Source organism: Saccharomycopsis crataegensis (assembly GCF_037102585.1).
Source record: "Saccharomycopsis crataegensis DNA, jcf7180000000084, whole genome shotgun sequence".
NCBI lineage: Eukaryota > Fungi > Ascomycota > Saccharomycetes > Ascoideales > Saccharomycopsidaceae > Saccharomycopsis > Saccharomycopsis crataegensis.
This window is the reverse complement of record NW_027043829.1, coordinates 2,336,263-2,353,734: the sequence shown is the minus strand read 5'-3', so window position 1 is coordinate 2,353,734 and position 17,472 is coordinate 2,336,263. Positions and strand designations below refer to the sequence as shown.

General features: G+C 38.2%; 8 protein-coding genes across 8 annotated transcripts; 4 read left to right on the top strand and 4 right to left on the bottom strand. All coding sequences in view use genetic code 12, as the record gives it.

Annotated features, from left to right (window-relative positions):
• Positions 1-302: 302 nt before the first annotated feature.
• ELO2 (fatty acid elongase ELO2) lies at positions 303-1,340 on the top strand (the record flags this gene model as incomplete). Its single annotated transcript, XM_064997635.1, has 1 exon — positions 303-1,340. One exon carries the CDS (start codon positions 303-305, stop codon positions 1,338-1,340), a length of 1,038 nt encoding a protein of 345 aa, XP_064853707.1.
• Positions 1,341-3,210: 1,870 nt separating this feature from the next.
• DASC09_040350 (uncharacterized protein) lies at positions 3,211-4,791 on the top strand (the record flags this gene model as incomplete). The annotated part of the gene is made up of 1 exon (XM_064997634.1): positions 3,211-4,791. One exon carries the CDS (start codon positions 3,211-3,213, stop codon positions 4,789-4,791), a length of 1,581 nt encoding a protein of 526 aa, XP_064853706.1.
• A 194-nt stretch (positions 4,792-4,985) lies between these two features.
• Positions 4,986-5,215, bottom strand: DASC09_040340 (uncharacterized protein; the record flags this gene model as incomplete). Its single annotated transcript, XM_064997633.1, is given in 2 exon segments — positions 4,986-5,165; positions 5,180-5,215. 2 exon segments carry the CDS (start codon positions 5,213-5,215, stop codon positions 4,986-4,988), a joined length of 216 nt encoding a protein of 71 aa, XP_064853705.1.
• A 133-nt stretch (positions 5,216-5,348) lies between these two features.
• DASC09_040330 (ATP11 family protein) lies at positions 5,349-6,302 on the bottom strand (the record flags this gene model as incomplete). The annotated part of the gene is made up of 1 exon (XM_064997632.1): positions 5,349-6,302. The coding sequence occupies one exon, from the start codon at positions 6,300-6,302 to the stop codon at positions 5,349-5,351; it is 954 nt and encodes a 317-aa protein (XP_064853704.1).
• Positions 6,303-6,802: 500 nt separating this feature from the next.
• On the top strand, positions 6,803-7,711 carry DASC09_040320 (uncharacterized protein; the record flags this gene model as incomplete). The annotated part of the gene is made up of 1 exon (XM_064997631.1): positions 6,803-7,711. The coding sequence occupies one exon, from the start codon at positions 6,803-6,805 to the stop codon at positions 7,709-7,711; it is 909 nt and encodes a 302-aa protein (XP_064853703.1).
• Positions 7,712-8,142: 431 nt separating this feature from the next.
• On the top strand, positions 8,143-12,249 carry ADE6 (phosphoribosylformylglycinamidine synthase; the record flags this gene model as incomplete). Its single annotated transcript, XM_064997630.1, has 1 exon — positions 8,143-12,249. One exon carries the CDS (start codon positions 8,143-8,145, stop codon positions 12,247-12,249), a length of 4,107 nt encoding a protein of 1,368 aa, XP_064853702.1.
• A 441-nt stretch (positions 12,250-12,690) lies between these two features.
• Positions 12,691-13,164, bottom strand: DASC09_040300 (uncharacterized protein; the record flags this gene model as incomplete). The annotated part of the gene is made up of 1 exon (XM_064997629.1): positions 12,691-13,164. One exon carries the CDS (start codon positions 13,162-13,164, stop codon positions 12,691-12,693), a length of 474 nt encoding a protein of 157 aa, XP_064853701.1.
• Positions 13,165-16,065: 2,901 nt separating this feature from the next.
• On the bottom strand, positions 16,066-17,448 carry DASC09_040290 (uncharacterized protein; the record flags this gene model as incomplete). The annotated part of the gene is made up of 1 exon (XM_064997628.1): positions 16,066-17,448. One exon carries the CDS (start codon positions 17,446-17,448, stop codon positions 16,066-16,068), a length of 1,383 nt encoding a protein of 460 aa, XP_064853700.1.
• Between the last annotated feature and the right edge of the window lie 24 nt (positions 17,449-17,472).

Here is a 17,472-nt window from a genome sequence, read left to right as displayed (position 1 = left end):
TGTTTAAATTTTTCTTCCGTATATTGTATACTCTTCTCACATGAAATATTTAGTCAAAGCACAGTTTTCCAACAGTTTTAATAACCCATTCCATCCTTGCACATATTAGGTTCCATAAAAATTCTTAGGGCGAGAAAAATTGCAGGGACGAAAAAACGTGGAGGGAAAAAAAAAAAAAAAAATTTTTCCTTTGTTTTTATTTACGTGTTGCAAAAAAACCACTGTTGAACTGTCCTGCTATTAGTAAATACTGACCTCTTTTTTTTTTGAGCCAATATTTATTAATCCAATATATAAGGAAAATGTCAAATTTCTTAGAAAAGCCTATTGGGGACTTATTTTTCCCTCCAACTATTGACCATCCATTTGGTATTAACTTATGGGAACTTTTTAATGAAGTGGTGTCCAAGGCCACTGGTAACGCCTTTGTTCCTAAAGAATTCGAATTCGAATACCAGAAATCCCCACTTTCTCACTTACCTCCGGTGCTTTCAATCATTGCCCTCTATTATACCGTTATCTTTGGTGGTGATTACGTTTGGAAGAAGAATAAATGGGCTCCTTTGAAATTGAAGTTGATTTCTCAAGTCCACAACATCATTCTTACAGTGATCAGTTTCACCTTGTTAGTGCTCATGATCGAACAATTGTTCCCAATCATTGTCCGTCATGGTCTTTATTATGCCATCTGTGACATGGGATCATGGACTCAACCAATGGTGACCCTTTATTATCTTAATTACCTCACTAAATTTGTTGAATTTTTGGATACCGTGTTGTTGGTACTTAAACAAAAGAAGTTGACCTTTTTGCACACCTACCATCATGGGGCCACCGCTTTGCTCTGTTACACACAACTTGTTGGTAAGACTCCTATCTCTTGGATCGTCATTGGATTGAATCTTGCGGTTCACTGTGTGATGTACTGGTACTATTTCTTGTCTTCGATTGGCATTCGTGTGTGGTGGAAAGAATGGGTCACTCGTTTCCAAATCATTCAATTCATTCTTGATTTGTCATTTGTTTATTTCGCCACCTACCAAAAGGTTGCCAATGATTTTTTTGCCGATGTCTTGCCACATTGTGCCAACTGTGCTGGTTCGATGTACGCTGCTGCTTGGGGGTGTTGTATTTTGAGTAGTTATTTGGTGTTGTTTATTGCCTTTTACATTGAGGTCTACCGTAAACGTGACACCAAGAAATCCAAGGTGGTCCGCCGTGCCAGAGGTGGGGTGGCTGCGAAAGTCAATGAATATGTCCAAGTTGACTTGACCAATGCCACTGGGTACAGTCCATCACCAATGGGAAGAAAGGACATTCCTAAAAAGAGAAAGGTGTAAAGCCACTCTTGAAGAACCTATACTTTTGGTAAAAAAAAATATATATAAAGAAGCATAAAGGAGCTCCCACTAATACCAATTCCAATACCATTTCTATGAAAGAGAAAGAAAGAAGAAAAAAAATCTCTGTTCTTTTCTTTCTATTTATTATTTTTGTTTGAGTTTTCAATTCTAAAGAAGGATAATCTTGTTTTTTCCCCCATTAACCATAACTAATATTTATTCCCAATTTGTTCCATTATTATGATTTTCTCTCACTATTCTGCTTATTGTTTCTTCGATCTAAAAATTTTTAATAGCTATATTTGATTTATTTTTCTTGTATTGCATTTGGTTATTATTAGATGGTGTAATGATCTTTTGTTCCTTAATTTGTTTCTTTCCTTTTGAAGTAATACAAGGATTTTATTCAATTATAGATACACACTTATGGGTGATCGACAGGGCAAATTAGTACGCCTATGCACAACGGATATAATAGAATGCTGGCAAGAAGTCTGCGTCGCACAAGCTATTGAAAGATTTGGATGTTATAGTGAGAAATATAACACTGGCTGATGCCACTTGATCAACAACAACAATCCTTATTATAGTAGCTACAACTTTCTTTCTAGGAAAATAATGCGTGACGTTTCAAAGTAGCCAGAAGCTGTGGAGGGATCTATCCCGCATGTTGCTTGAAAGATTGGCCATGCAAACGGGCAGCCACCAACAGGAAAGCTGTTATACTAATATACCTATATTAGATATCACATATACATATTATTTATTACGTACATACTTATATATATATATATGAATAACAGTTGATTTACCCAAGAAGTTCGTTCTGTTCAACGGTTGACACCCAGCACCGAAGTTGTATAAATTTGCTGCAGCAGAAGAGTGCACTAGTGTGATGTATGTATGAAGTACAAACGGAGAAAAATAATTGTTGTGAAAGATTTTTGTTATTATTTACTATCCAAGTTTTTATTATTGCAAGGTACCACCGTACATAGATATACCCTGGGCATTATATCATCAAAAGATTCCCACCTAATTATGCTGATATGATATTGCTTGGTTTTCTTTGCTGTTACAACACATAAACAGAGATTTCTGTGTAGGAACCCTATTGTTACAAAAGTTGTTGCCGTGTTGTTGATCCTGGTTTCTGCACATAACCACTTCTATTATTTCATATAAATATATATTTTTGCCATGCTATCCTTTCATTCCAGGGGAGTCTGGGCCTTTCTTGGTTCAATTAAAGTTGCTTCTATTGTGAATTCATAAATTTTCCAGGGAACTTTATTTGTTATTGATATTTATATAAATATATATATATGCCTACCAGAACTTGTGCAAATGGTCGTATGTAAAGCAGGAATGTATGGTTGTCTCAGATACCACACACCCGCCTCAAAGAAAAGTTTTCTTTTATCTCTAAAAATCCGAGGTTAATTCCCTACCCTGGCGTATTATTCTCCTATTTCTATTGTACGTTGGGGTTTAGGAGCTTCTGCTGGCTGCCGTCGTGCAAAGAAAGATCTTCAATGCAGGATGCTGGAGGCATACATTATTGGACAAAAATCACGAATGCCATGCTCGCTTTTTGTTCAAGGAACAATAGCTTCCAATCCACAATGCGTCTGCTTGTCGGCGAATTGTGTGTCTTGGTTTGATACTTTTTTTGTCTTTATTTAAATGAATAGGTTTTCTCCTGCTTTTCGACATTTTGAGTTTTCTCAGGGCATTTCAAAATCCTTCCGCATACCCTTCTCCCTAATATTGGTGTGGAAATTAGACGTCATTTACTCGTCATAAAATTCACCCAAGACCCTATCCCTCTTTTAAAAATATTAATTCATTTAATCACCTCCAATAAATGAGCGACCTATATCTCAAGGAACAAACCTCGCAGAGTGTGAGTGAGGAACAAATCAACTCAGCGATTGCCAAAACTTTCCCTGATGATGCCCTCGGCCTCGACGATGGTCAAGAAACACAATATCTCAGTGAAGAACTGAAAAATCTTCGAATCGAGGAATTGGCCCAAAGTTACGGCATCAACAACCGTAAGCTTGTCCACAAAATCGATTTGTTCTTGATTCCCCCATTCTGTCTTTTATTCTTCGTGTCATTTCTCAACAAATCTTATATATCATTCTGTTTCATGGATGGTTTCCCACAAGAATTTGGAATCGACTATATGAAGATTGGTTATTCTTGGGCTGCATTCTTTGTTCCTTATTTGGTTTTTCAATCGTTCAGTAACGTCGTTCTCAAATACATCCGTCCACATTTCTGGATCTTTCTTACCGTGACAGTTTATGGGTGTATCAGTATAGGCTCAGCTTACACTAAACACTACCCTGCATTCATTGCCTGTCAGTTTCTTCATGGGTTATTCCAATCAGCTACCGAAACTTCCATCTATTACATCTTATCCCATTACTACCAACGTGAAGAATCCCAGATCAGATTCTCAATCATTTATTCTATGTGTTCCCTTGGGGGGATGGTCGGTACTCTTATCAATGTTGGAGCCGAGCTCCACCTCGATGGTCATAACGGTCTTTCACTGTGGAGATGGGTGTTGATCATCGAAGGGGCGATCACCTTGTTTTCCTCATTAATCCTTTTCTTCACCTTCCCAGATTTCCCTGAAGGTGCCAGATTCTTCAGTGATAACGAAACCGTTTTCTTGATCAAGAAATTGGAAGTCTTTGCGGGGAAATCAGGATACAACCTCAATTTTACCGCCAGGGACGTATTGTCCACCATCGCCGATCCATTGATCTTTTTGCCTGCCATCATGTGTTTTGTGGTAACTTTTAATGCGTACTTCCTCAATCTTTTATGGCCAACGTCTATTTACTTGTTGGGTTACACCGGGCTTGAAGGGGGTCGTCGTACTTGCTATGTGTGGATTTGTTCGTTCGTTTGGACTCTTTTCACTGCTTTCTTATCTGATCGTGTCAAGATTCGTTTCCCATTTTTCATATTCAACTGTTTCATCACTTTGGCCTGTTTCGGGGCACTTTTCCACCATTTAGATGAAATGACCCATTCGGTGACCAAATATACCACCGGGTCTTTGTTGATCATCGCTAACTATGCCGCCATTCCTACCGTGATTTGTTGGTCATCGATGAACTTGGGTGGCCATCTTCGTAAATCCATCGGGATCTCTTTGGAAATCTCTATGGGGTCGCTCGGTGGTATGTTGTCATTCTGGGCGTTTGTCAGTGATGATGGTAACACCGAACGTTACAAGATTGGTTACGCTGCCAGTACTTCTTTAACCACCTTTGCTTGTATCATTTGTCTTATTTATGTTGGGTATTGCTACAAACAAAACCAAAAAAAGCAAACGGCAGAATACAGACAGAAGTGGAACATGTTGAGCGATAAGCAGAGGGTATTGAAAGGTGACTCAAATCCTGAGTTTACCTACATGTATTGATACATACATACACACACACACACACATATATATATATATATATATATCCATTAATTCGTTTTTTAATCTTTGTTTAGTTATATTTTTTTTTTTAATTTGTTATAGTTTGATTATATCCACCATCATCGAGGTTTAAACGATGAGATAAAGCAATTGATTTGATTTTCTTCTATGCAGCGTAATTACCTATTTAATTAACCATCATCGACCTTAATTATCCCTGATGTGAACTTGGCCTTCATCCCAGGATCATCAATATAGGAAAGGTTGGCTAAAAAGTGTAAGAAAAGGTCCCCAACAAACGAGATTTTATGTAGTGGTTCCACGCCATCTTTCACGAGTTGATTAAAATTTACACCGTTCTCATAAGTTCCCTTGTGAGAAAAACTGTTATTTTCATGTCAACGCCAGGATTTTGAACCATTTTATTAATTGCTATTTAACAAGGTGATATATTTGGTCAAAATTAAGACCAGTCAGTGCATAAAGTGTCTTATTATTTACCGTTGTTACACTTCGATATATATTATTGTATCCAAGTAAATGTATCAAAATACCTATTCAACATCTTGACTTTCTTTGATCAATTCTTCCAATGAAAATTCACTAGTCCCTTTATTAAACGCCTCCAATAATCTCAATTTATTAGCATCCTTTTGCAAACCCCCATAGAAGTTTTGCAAATTAAGAATCAACAATTGAGTTTCACTTAAAGTCACACCTTCACCTTCCACGAGCCCGTTCATCAATACAATCGCTTTTTCCTTTTCTAATTCTCTATGGAAAGTCAATGTGGTATGAGGCGTGGAAAATTCTCCGTGAAGCTTGTATTCCGCAAGACTAGTGAAAATAACATGGACGGTATCCGGTCCAGAGAAATTCCATTGCACAAAATGTAATTCATGACCAGCGTTTTCCTTTTTCAATGGAATTATGAAGTTTGGGTTTTTTCTAGCATTAGCATAAAGCTTTTGGAAGGTGGCGGTGTCTACTGGAGCACAGACTGCTTTTGGGTTGTTTTGAAATCTTGCTCGCCAAATCAACCCAATTTGATCTGTTTCAAGATTTGAGATTTTCTCAACGTCAATGTAAGAAGAAAGGGTTTTGAATGGCGGGGCATCTTTCTTTTTGCCATCGGTTGGAGACAAAGGCTTATTGATCTTGATGACGTTTGGGTTGCTGGATGACGATGATGATCCTGCAGATTCGTTGGTTAAAGCTTCCAATTCCTTGAGGACATCCACTTGGTTCAACTCCTGTTTTTTGGTCTCAATTTCATCTTTGAGCTTTTCTTTAAGTTCATTGATATCCGTAGCTCCCAAATCCTGAGCCTTCTTCAAAAGTTTCTCTTTATATTTGGCCAAGACTGCCTCAGAAGCCACCGATTGGATCAGACGAATTTTGTTAAGGGCGAGGGCATTACGAGTAGGAGTCACCACCACTAGCTGGTTGGCGGCCAACACGTCAGTGATACGAGCACGACAAGTTGTACGTCCTAAACACTTCAACATTTTGCTACTACTTTATTATAATAATTATTATCTTCCAAAGATGATAATGCTATTGTGACGAAAAGTGACGAAATCAAAGAGATTTTTTTTTTCTTCCAGCCGCCATTCAGGCACGTGCGTTTTTTGGGGTATTATAGCGGTGGGTTATCATCATCTTTGGTGAATATTTATTGGTGATATTAACTAAAGGAGTTTCTGCTTACTCATATTTCGTTGGTTTTTTGTGTATTCTGCTAAACATTTTGTTGTGCTGTTTTACTGTTTATTTATGTTCCACTTTGACAATCACCGTTCCGTCTAGTGGGATCCTCGTCTAAACCCTTTTTTTTTTATTTATTTTTGTTGGTATGCCCTTATTATAATTATACACTAGTGTATATATATATATATATAATATAGAGATCTATCGGGCTCCCTATACATGGGATCTATGTACATCTATTAGTGTCAACTAAAAAAAACTCTCTCTTTTTGCTAGAACTCACCACCTTCTGATCACAATGGAATTCCAGGGTGTCCCTCCACTTCCCCCAGGCCTTCAGAGCTTTTTGGCGAGTCTTCCTATGTTGGATTTGTTGTTGAAAAGATCGTGGGTCGCCACCCACGTCCAGACAATAGTATCGACATTGGTATACTTCATCACTATCCTTAAAGTCCCCCCATTGGCCATGGTGTTCTATTATGTGGGGGTGCTAGGAATCATCAGTACCTACACCATATCAATATACCGGATGCATTTCTTAAGCAACTCATTTGTCACCAGTGCCATTCCTATTACCGAAGCCATCAAATCTGAAAACTTCCATTTATTGTTGATGGCTTTGCTCTGGCTTATAACCCCGCCGCAGCTTTTCAAGCTCCTACCATTTGCGATCTTTTCGACGTTGAACCTTGCCATCTACGCCAATCGGAATCTTTGGGCCCCAAAAAACCCTTTTGTTTTGGCGACTGCCCCATTGATAGAATACGCACAACATCCCATGATGATGACAGTGGCCTACATCGAACTCGTGTTATTTCTTGTGGTGTTTATCCAGGGAGCATTAAGAGGGTCTTTCTACGCCTACATCATGTATTTCTTTATTTGGTGTCTTCGAGTAGAACGTTCTCCTTATTCCAGAGCGGTTATCTACCAGTTCTTGAATCTCATAACTCTAGCCTTATCTCAGCCAAACATCCCTCCTCATGTCTTCCATAATTGGATCTTGATCTACAAAAGAATCGCGGAAATCATACCATTGGCATCATCCCATAGAAACAGACTTTTCTACAATCAAAACAAAACAGTCTGGCCCACTGCTTCCCATTCTCCTGCTGTGAATCGTGGTCGTCGTGGGAAAAGACGTTCACATCACAATTACGAAGTTTACGATCATGCCGACGCGTCGAGTATTCTTCAGAATTTTTGAGTGTTTTTTTCTTTCTGTTCATATTTCGCGTTCTTTTATACTATATCTAAATACCTCATGCTATTAACTAATTAATTATCTATCTATCCATCTGTTAGTCATATCTAGATATTGTCACCTCGTAAATGTTCAATCTTCCGCGTGCGGATAAAAGAGTGAAAAAAAAAAAAAAAAATCAAGAAAAACTTTCCGGGTCATCGATCAGCGTTCTTTTTTGTTCTTCTTCTCTTCTCTACAACAACAGTGCTTCCTCTGTCACCCATCGTTGTCCACCTGGCCATTAAGCCATTGCTACTTCTTGCTGCTGCCTGTCGTCTGCCCTTTACACTCTCGAGACCGTTCTTGTAACTTCTCTAGTTTTGTTCCTAGCGACCGCTTGTTCTACACACTTCCTTCGGACGAGAAAAAGAAAAAATTTCTCCATTTGAATCATGGCTGATAACTTGCTCATCTTGCCAGGAAACAACGCCCTTTCTGGGTTCCGTGTCAAAGAATTGATCTCTGATATCAACGAAAAGATTGGTTCCTCGGCCATCACCGCTGTTTACTCCACTTTTGTCCATTATGTTGGGCTTAAGAATGGCGGCGAGAAACTTGATGACTCAAAGCTGGAACGTCTTAGACAAATGCTCAGTTATAATGACGCTCACGATGAATCATCTGCCGTTATCAAGAACCTCCTCAAAGTGGTTTCAATTTCCGGTGATGTTGAAGCTAAGCTTTTGCCAGTCAATCGTCCAATTGACTCTTTGAAAGGTGATGCCGCTTATGCATACTTGGTGACTATTCTTCCTCGTCAAGGTACCATTTCTCCTTGGTCCTCTAAGGCCACCAACATTGCCCATGTTTCAGGTTACGATGGCTCTATTGACCGTATCGAACGTGGTTTATCCTTGCTCTTGCACTCCAATGTCTCCCTCGATGACAAATTGGTGGCTAGCGACAATTATGCCTTGTTGAGCTCTGTGTTTGATCGTATGACTGATTCCCTTTATTTGAACAGTTTGCCAAAACACAATGATATCTTCCTTGACAACTCTCCAAAACCTTTGACTTCTGTTCAACTTGTTGGTGCCGAGGACCCAGTGGCTACCTTGTCCAAGGCTAACGAAACTTTGGGTCTTGCCTTTGATACCGAAGAAATCTCATACCTTGTCGATGCCTTCGTTAACAAACTCAAGCGTGACCCAACTGATGTTGAACTCTTCATGTTTGCTCAAATCAATTCTGAACATTGTCGTCATAAGATTTTCAATGCTACTTGGATCATTGATAACGACGAAAAGGATTTGTCACTTTTCAAGATGATCAAGAATACACACCAGTTGAATGCTAACAACACCATTTCTGCTTATTCTGATAACTCCGCCATCTTTGAAGGTCAGGAAGGTTATCATTATGCCCCAGATATCAAAACCAAGAATTGGGGCTTGGTCAAAGAAAAAGTCCATACATTGATCAAGGTTGAAACCCACAACCATCCTACTGCCATTTCTCCTTTCCCAGGTGCCGCTACCGGTTCCGGTGGTGAAATTCGTGATGAAGGTGCTACTGGTAAAGGTTCTAAGCCAAAGGCTGGTCTTTCCGGGTTCACTGTTTCTAACCTTGAAATCCCAGGCCATGTTCAACCTTGGGAAGAAAAATTCACTGATTTGGGTAAGCCTGGCCATATTGCTTCTCCATTAAGTATCATGTTGGATGCTCCAATCGGTTCTGCTGCTTTCAACAACGAATTTGGTCGTCCTTGTATTACTGGTTATTTCAGAACTTTGACCACTGAAGTCACCAATTCTGAAGACAAGCCAGAAATTAGAGGTTTCCATAAGCCAATTATGCTTGCTGGTGGTCTTGGTTCTATCCGCCCTTCTTTGTCGCTTAAGGATAACTCCATCAAGCCAAACGATTTGATTATTGTCCTTGGTGGTCAGGGTATGCTTATTGGTCTCGGTGGTGGTGCTGCGTCTTCCGTCCACTCTTCTGATAAGAATGTTGACTTAGATTTTGCTTCTGTCCAACGTGGTAACCCAGAAATGGAACGTCGTGCTCAAGAAGTAATCAATGCTTGCGTTTCTTTGGACAAGTCTAACCCAATTTTGTCTATTCATGATGTTGGTGCCGGTGGTTTATCCAACGCTTTGCCAGAATTGGTTCATGATAATGATTTGGGTGCTATTTTCCAATTGCGTAAAGTGTTGACCTTGGACCCAGGTATGAGTCCCCTCGAAATCTGGTGTAATGAATCTCAAGAACGTTATGTCTTGGCTATCAACCCATCAAGTTTGTCTCTTTTTGAGGAAATTTGTAACCGTGAAAGATGTCCATTTGCTGTCATTGGTCATGCCACTGCTGAAGAAAAGCTTGTTGTTGAAGATGACTTGTTTGGTAACAACATTATTGATTTGGATATGAGTATTTTGTTCGGTAATGCTCCAAAGCTCGTTAAGAACACTACTACCCAACCTTTGAAGTTGTCTGAAGATGTCTCTGAATTATTGAGTCTTAAATTCTCTGATGCTTTAGAACGTGTTTTGCGTTTACCAGCCGTCGGTTCCAAGAGTTTCCTTATCACTATTGGTGACCGTACTGTTGGTGGTTTGATTGACCGTGATCAATTTGTTGGTCCATGGCAAGTTCCAGTCGCTGACGTCGGTGTCACCGGTGTTTCTCTTGGTGATACTTCTATCGTCGCTGGTGAAGCCATGGCTATGGGTGAACGTCCAAGTCTTGGTTTGATTTCTGCTTCTGCCTCTGCCAAGATGTGTGTCGCCGAATCTTTGCTCAACCTTGCTGCTTCCGATGTTGAAGCCCTTGAAAAAATCAAGGTTTCTGCTAACTGGATGTCTGCCGCCAACTACACTGGTGAAGGCTCCAAACTTTACGAGGCTGTCCGTGCCATTGGTATCGAATTATGTCCTGACTTGGGAATTAGCATTCCTGTTGGTAAGGACTCCTTGTCTATGAAGATGAATTGGAAGGATCAAAAGACTGGTGAATCTAAGGAAGTGATTGGTCCATTAAGTTTGGTCATCACCTCTTTTGCTCCAGTTGCTGACACTGGTAAGACTTGGACTCCACAATTACAAAACAAGGAAGGAACCAAGTTGGTCCTTGTTGATTTATCTGCCACTCAAGAAAAGAAATCTTTGGGTGGTTCTGCTTTCTTGCAAGTTTACAACAAGCTCGGCAATTCTGCTCCAACTGTTTACTCCCATAGCGTCCTTAAGAGCTTCTTGGAAGCTGTTATTGCTCTCCATCAAAAAGACATTGTCTTGGCTTACCACGACAGATCTGATGGTGGTTTGGTGGTCACTTTATTGGAAATGGCATTTGCTGGCCGTGCTGGTTTGGACATTGAAATCAATAGCGGAAAAGAAACTGCTTTTGAAGCTTTGTTGAACGAAGAACTCGGTGCCGTTTTCCAAGTTAAGGAATCTGATTATGAAGAATTTGTCAAAGTCTTTGAAACCAACGGGGTTAGTAAAGAATACATTTCTGTTGTCGGTGCCCCAGTTTTTGCTGATAAACAACAAATCAAGATCTCTTTCAATGGATCTTCTGTGGTTGATGCTCCAAGAAGCCAATTACAACAAGTGTGGTCTGAAACCTCTTATCACATGCAAGCTCTTAGAGACAATCCAGCTACTTCTAAGGAAGAGTTTGAAACTATTGCTGATGATGCTGATCCAGGTATTACTTACGATTTGACTTACTCTGTCGCTGAATGTATTCCAGTGTCTTTGTCAGCCAAACCTAAGGTTGCAATTCTTAGAGAACAAGGTGTTAACGGTCAATTTGAAATGGCTTGGTGTTTCCAAGACTCTGGTTTCACAGCTGTTGATGTTCATATGTCCGATATCATTACTGGTAAGGTCACCCTTGATGATTTCGTTGGTATTGCTGCTTGTGGTGGTTTCTCTTATGGTGACGTCTTGGGTGCCGCCAACGGTTGGGCAAGATCTATCTTGTACCATGAAGAAAGCAGAAAAGAATTTGAAAGATTCTTCCAAGAACGTAACGATACTTTTGCCTTTGGTGCTTGTAACGGTTGTCAATTCTTGTCTCGTGTTCATGAACTTATTCCAGGTACTGAAAACTGGCCAAGCTTTGAACGTAACTTTTCTGAACAATATGAAGCTCGTGTCGCAATGGTTGAAATCCAAAAAGACAACAAGTCTATTTTCTTACAAGATATGGAAGGTTCCAGGATTCCAATTGCCGTTGCCCATGGTGAAGGTTATGCTTCTTTCAGCTCTTCTGATAAATTGGAAGCCTTGGAAGCTTCTAACGGTGTTGCTGTGAGATTTGTCGACAATTACGGTAAACCAGCGGAAAAGTATCCTTTCAATCCAAACGGTTCTCCAAATGGTGTCACTGGTATTGCCAATGACAATGGTAGAGTTTTGGCTATGATGCCTCACCCAGAGAGAGTTTGCAGATTAGAAGCTAACAGTTGGTACCCAGGTGACAAGCGTGCTGAATGGCAAAACTATGGTCCATGGATCAAGTTATTCAGAAACGCTAGAAAATGGGTTGGTTAGATTAGGTTTTTGATTATATATCGGTATGGTTTAGTTGTTTTTTTTTTGTTTTTTTTTTAATATTATTATTCACTTATGACCTTCTTTTTTTTCTAATCTGTATATACTTATTGTCATTGACTTTACTATCAGAGTTTTTTGAATATAGAGATGTTCATTTTATTACTTTCAACTACTTGTGTAATATTCACTGAACTTTAAACTCGGCATCAAGAGATCTGTTTAAATATTGATGACCTACAAATACGATCATACTTGCTTTCCAAAAAAAATTCTAGTAAGTTGATATTAATTGTAAAAAAAGAGAGTACACATATAAAAAGATATAGCAAGCCGTAAGCTAAAAGAGTGAGGGGGGAGGTGGGGAATAACAAAATAACAAAATCTATAATAGTAACTTCGTGCAGATGCCTAGGCACCATATATTGGCAACGTAGTGGATCATGATGAACTGAGGTACGCTTGATCAGTAGAATCACTTCCGGTTATGGCTTCGCTGGTTGTTGCAGTAATTTTATAGCCATCACTATTACTATCATCGTCATCAGTACTATCATAATCATTAGCAATAGTGGTATCGGTGCTGTCCGAAGCATCAAAAGAAGTGGTAGCAATAATATCGTCATTTGTTCCAGTAGGCACCACGCCAGGGATAGAAAGGCTACTACTGTTACTGTATCCTGCTGCCTGTGCCAAGGCGGCCCCAGCAATCGCACTCACGCCAAGATCTGAGTGATCTTTCCAAAATGAAGATAATCTGTCCTTGAATTTTTCAATTATTGAAGTACTATTATAATCTTGATCAAATCTTTTTATAAGCACCGTTTGGGAGCTATCCACTGGAAACCCATATGTAACTCTGGAAGCCAATAATGTATAGGTAGTTAAGGTAATGGAGGCAGTTTGCAATTTCATTGTTGTTGGATTGTTAAAGGTTAATTAGCTAGCTAGTCACGCTGCCAAGAAGAAAGAAGAGATCATTTTCATTAATGAAGACACTTTAAAAGGTTTAAATAGGAACCTGTCAAGTCATGTCACTTCTTTGGTCTCTCCTTATTGGGGTAGTTTCTTAATTGTGGTTTTTCCATGTGGCAGAAGAATATGGTGGCTGATACCATAGTTGGTTATTATTCACCGCTTGCATCCCAACGCTTTGCAGGAAATGATCGGAAACAAAGTTACACAGCTAAAATAAGAATCTGAAAAGAATTTATTTTCTTATAATATGTAGTATATTGAATATATATGTCTTTTTTAGTGCAGCCTATTACTATTGGAACTCGAGCTGCCAGAAGCAGGTTGACACCAATACTTATGGTTTTCCTACGCCTTAAACCGACAATATCTAGTGGCAATTCATATAGAATTCCTTAGCCCAGCGATAATTCCTGGTAAAATATCGGAGAGGCCAACAGTGAATATGGATGGTACTAGTTGGATTGATTTATGCAAAAATTTTCATAAGAGAATCTGTGGACAATACAATGAGAAAACAAAAAGGCGGTTTTGTCAAGGTTTCTATTTTTTTACTTTTGTATCATGTTGATATTCTTCTCTAATATGAACTTACACTTCCACATTTATTCAAAAGTAACAATCAGACTCACAGATTTATCACAATGATACCTCCTTTTGGCAAATGCACTCATATAATCATTAAAAGGCTAGATAGATTGAATTGATGATTGAGTATGCTGGCTTACGAATGAATAAATTGTCTAATTAACGATTCACAGAGGATCTATATAACATGCAAGCCCGGCACTTTGTGCAGGTCTTTCTAATAGGAAAAATAAAATACTGTAACTTTTTCACAAAATCACACTCTTTGTTTTAAGGATTAATCACATCCCTGGTCAAAAAATTCAATAAACAAGATTATTAAGGAAAAAAGGCACAATGAATTACCTATCACTAGGAGCTTCATGAATTGAGATGGTGGTCTTTGTTAACAGGTTTTGGTACTATATTTCAAATACTAAGTATTTTCAGAGTAGTGACCATCAGAATTCTGGGAAGAATAAGTAAAATCAGATAAATCAAAAAACCCAAAGTTAGTCAAAAAATCAAATAGACCAGAACTATGATTGTATCTCTGATGGCACCAAACATCTTTGATTTCCTATTTTTTCTTGATCAGATATTACTCAATACCCCCAGGTCTCTTATTTGACCAATTTTTTTCCCTGAATTCTAATCTTAGGGTTCTTTGTAAAGTCTGCTAATGTGTTTTGTCTATTATCACTCTTACCTACCATGATATATAAGTTTGAGAATTAGATTGGTGAGCGGCAATTTGTGATTCATTCTGTCGGTAAACATTTGAGTTATACAACTTATTATTGTTTTGGAGACTCAATTATATTTTTCATTGATTGAAAATATTTGTAAACCTTTGGCAAGTCGACGAAGTTTTAAAAGAATAAACAAATGAAAAAAAAATACTTCTGACCCTGTTTATGTTGATATACTATTTACTTTGTAACATATACCACCAGTATTGTTCATTCATTACCTAATCAACTACTTCTTATCTTATTCACTACCTTATTCCTTATCTTAGTCATTATCTATTTAAAGATGTACTGAACCCCTCATTCTCTATATATTATTTTAAAATAAAATCAAGTTAATATTACATACTTCATTGTAAAGACTGTAAATAGGGACAGTAGTATAAGGACAATTAGTTCTATATAAGCCAAAATATTTTCCACTATTTAAACTGTAATATAAAAGTTTCCATTTATGTTGAAAATTACAGAACACTTCTGATGTACTCGACTAGTAGAACTTGTGCTACATTCAACATGTCCTAACTGGAGTGCCTCCGAGAATTGTGTTTAGCAAGATCTGTGTTTAGCGATAGGAGCACACAAAATTTTAGGGCCCAAGTATTGTTATAACAATAGTGTATTAACAATACAATGCTCTGAATTCAGACAACTGAATAATCGGGTAATGAAGTTATCACCATCCATCATTCATCAATAATGATGTAATTGCTTCCTTATTCATTCGTCAATGAATAGGTGCCGCCATGGTGGTACCAGTAATTAGTTTATAGCTATTTGATGAACTCACAACTCAACGAATGGTTCGGGACATAACAACTTGCTATGACATTGACTTCTGCAGGTATAAACACAGTACGGTATATGATTATTTAATATAAATAAAATGGGTGAATAATTAAGTGATTATTATGAGTTAACATAATAAAGGGGTTAATAATTGTCAAAGATAAAAATAAGGACAACAAAATAAGATGAAGGGTGACTATAATCGTACTATGTACGATAGTACAGTATTATGTATGCATGAAATATGTTCATCGTGGCGAATTTAAATATCAGTGAAATTATACGAAAAAACATTGCATTGGCAATAGATATGCATACATTGCAACAGACACCATATATAGATGCCTTCATGTGCATATGGGAGAATAAACCTCTTCCATTTCCAAAGAAAACAAACTCTAATATCAATTAATCCTAAGCTGTAATAAACGACTCACAAGCCATCCGGTCCCAATCTAAATTGTAATTGCTTATTACTATTACTTTATAATTTCCTAAGATAACTCCAGATCTAACTTGTTTGCCTCTATCAATTCTGCTTTAATGGAAGATCATACTTCCGCTTTGGTGAGCTCTCTGATATTCGACAATTATCTACATAGATAATTGGAAAAAAATAAAAGAACAACTGAATTATGAATTTTAGCTATAATTTAGTGTTAAAACTGATTGGTAAATACATTAGAAATAGAAATTTTAGGTTAAAAAAGAGTTGGAGTTGCAGTAGGATAGCTTATGCTACATTCTCAATGATAATATGTTCAGAATGCTTTTCAATACCTTCTTCTGAGTTTTCGTCCTCATGGCTAGCTACTGTTATACCTTCAATTGCTTCGTCAGTCACTTGCGAAACAACAAATGACGCAGGAATAACGGCAACATAAAAGATAATGACAGAAACTATCAAGCTGGTCATGTCATTTGTATCCACAACAGCGATAACAAATGCTATACACTGACCAAAAGATTCCAACGATCTAATGATTCCAGAAACATGTGGAATTTCTTCTGAAGAGAATTGGTAGGCACCAATAACCCAGTAACACCAGTTAAAAATGAATTCACCACTGATTTTGAAAACTTGGAATGGAATAAAAGCTCTTGCAAAACGGGAATTTCCGTGCCAATCGATACCAGACTCTGGATTTATATCAAATTGTTTCTGAAGTACCAACGAATAGATGAAAAAACCACTCATCATCAAAACACCAAAAACCCATGATACTTTAACTTTAAGAGATCTGCGGATGAATTTTAGATCAAGCAACTGGCCGGCAACAACATCGGTGGCCCCGCAGATCAAAGCAGTTAGTAATGAGCTTAATGATCTGGCTCTAACACTGAAGTGATTTGTCATGTAATTAGATTGCCATGTATTGAACCAAACAACTGCAATGAATAACGGAGCAAGTCCAATTACTTCTTTCCTTCTCAAAACTCTGAAGAATGTTTTCATCTCATCTTTGATAGTTTTGTTACGCAAGTTGGACAAAAGTTTAGAACCATCACTTCTTATTACTTTTTCAGGTGGAGACAAGAGAAAAGATGCGGGAAACCCCAAACATTGTATCGCCAATAGAACAACATAAGTATTCAAACTGACTGCGCCTTTTTCTCCATCTTTTATATTTAAAGCAACCGAAATAGCACCAGCAATCAAGCCACCAACTTTGTTTAATATTTGCCAAGTACCAATAAACAAACCTCTTTGGTTTTGCTCTGGATATAAAATTGCGACAGTGGCTTCTCCTGTCCAAAAGGCGGAGGCAGAAATACCACATAGGACAGCACCAGCAATAATAAGAGCTTCAGAACCATCTTTAGAGTTCTTATAAAGGCCCGCGGACCAGAAAACATACCCCACTGTACCAATGTTAAGGATCGGTCTGATGCCCCATCTGTTGGCCAAGAAACCAAATATTGGGGAAAAGAAAAACATGATCCCGAATAAAATTGAGCTAGCAGTATTGGCAGTGGTTACATTTTCCAACCCTCCGCCACCCAAACCGGCAATAGCACTCCATATACCAGGCTGAGTGAAAGATAAAAATCCAATGACAATGGCTTGAAAAAAGGTTGCCCTGTAAATTCTTGTGAAACAGCTTTGGAATGGCATTTTCAAGGACTAAATATCTTGAGA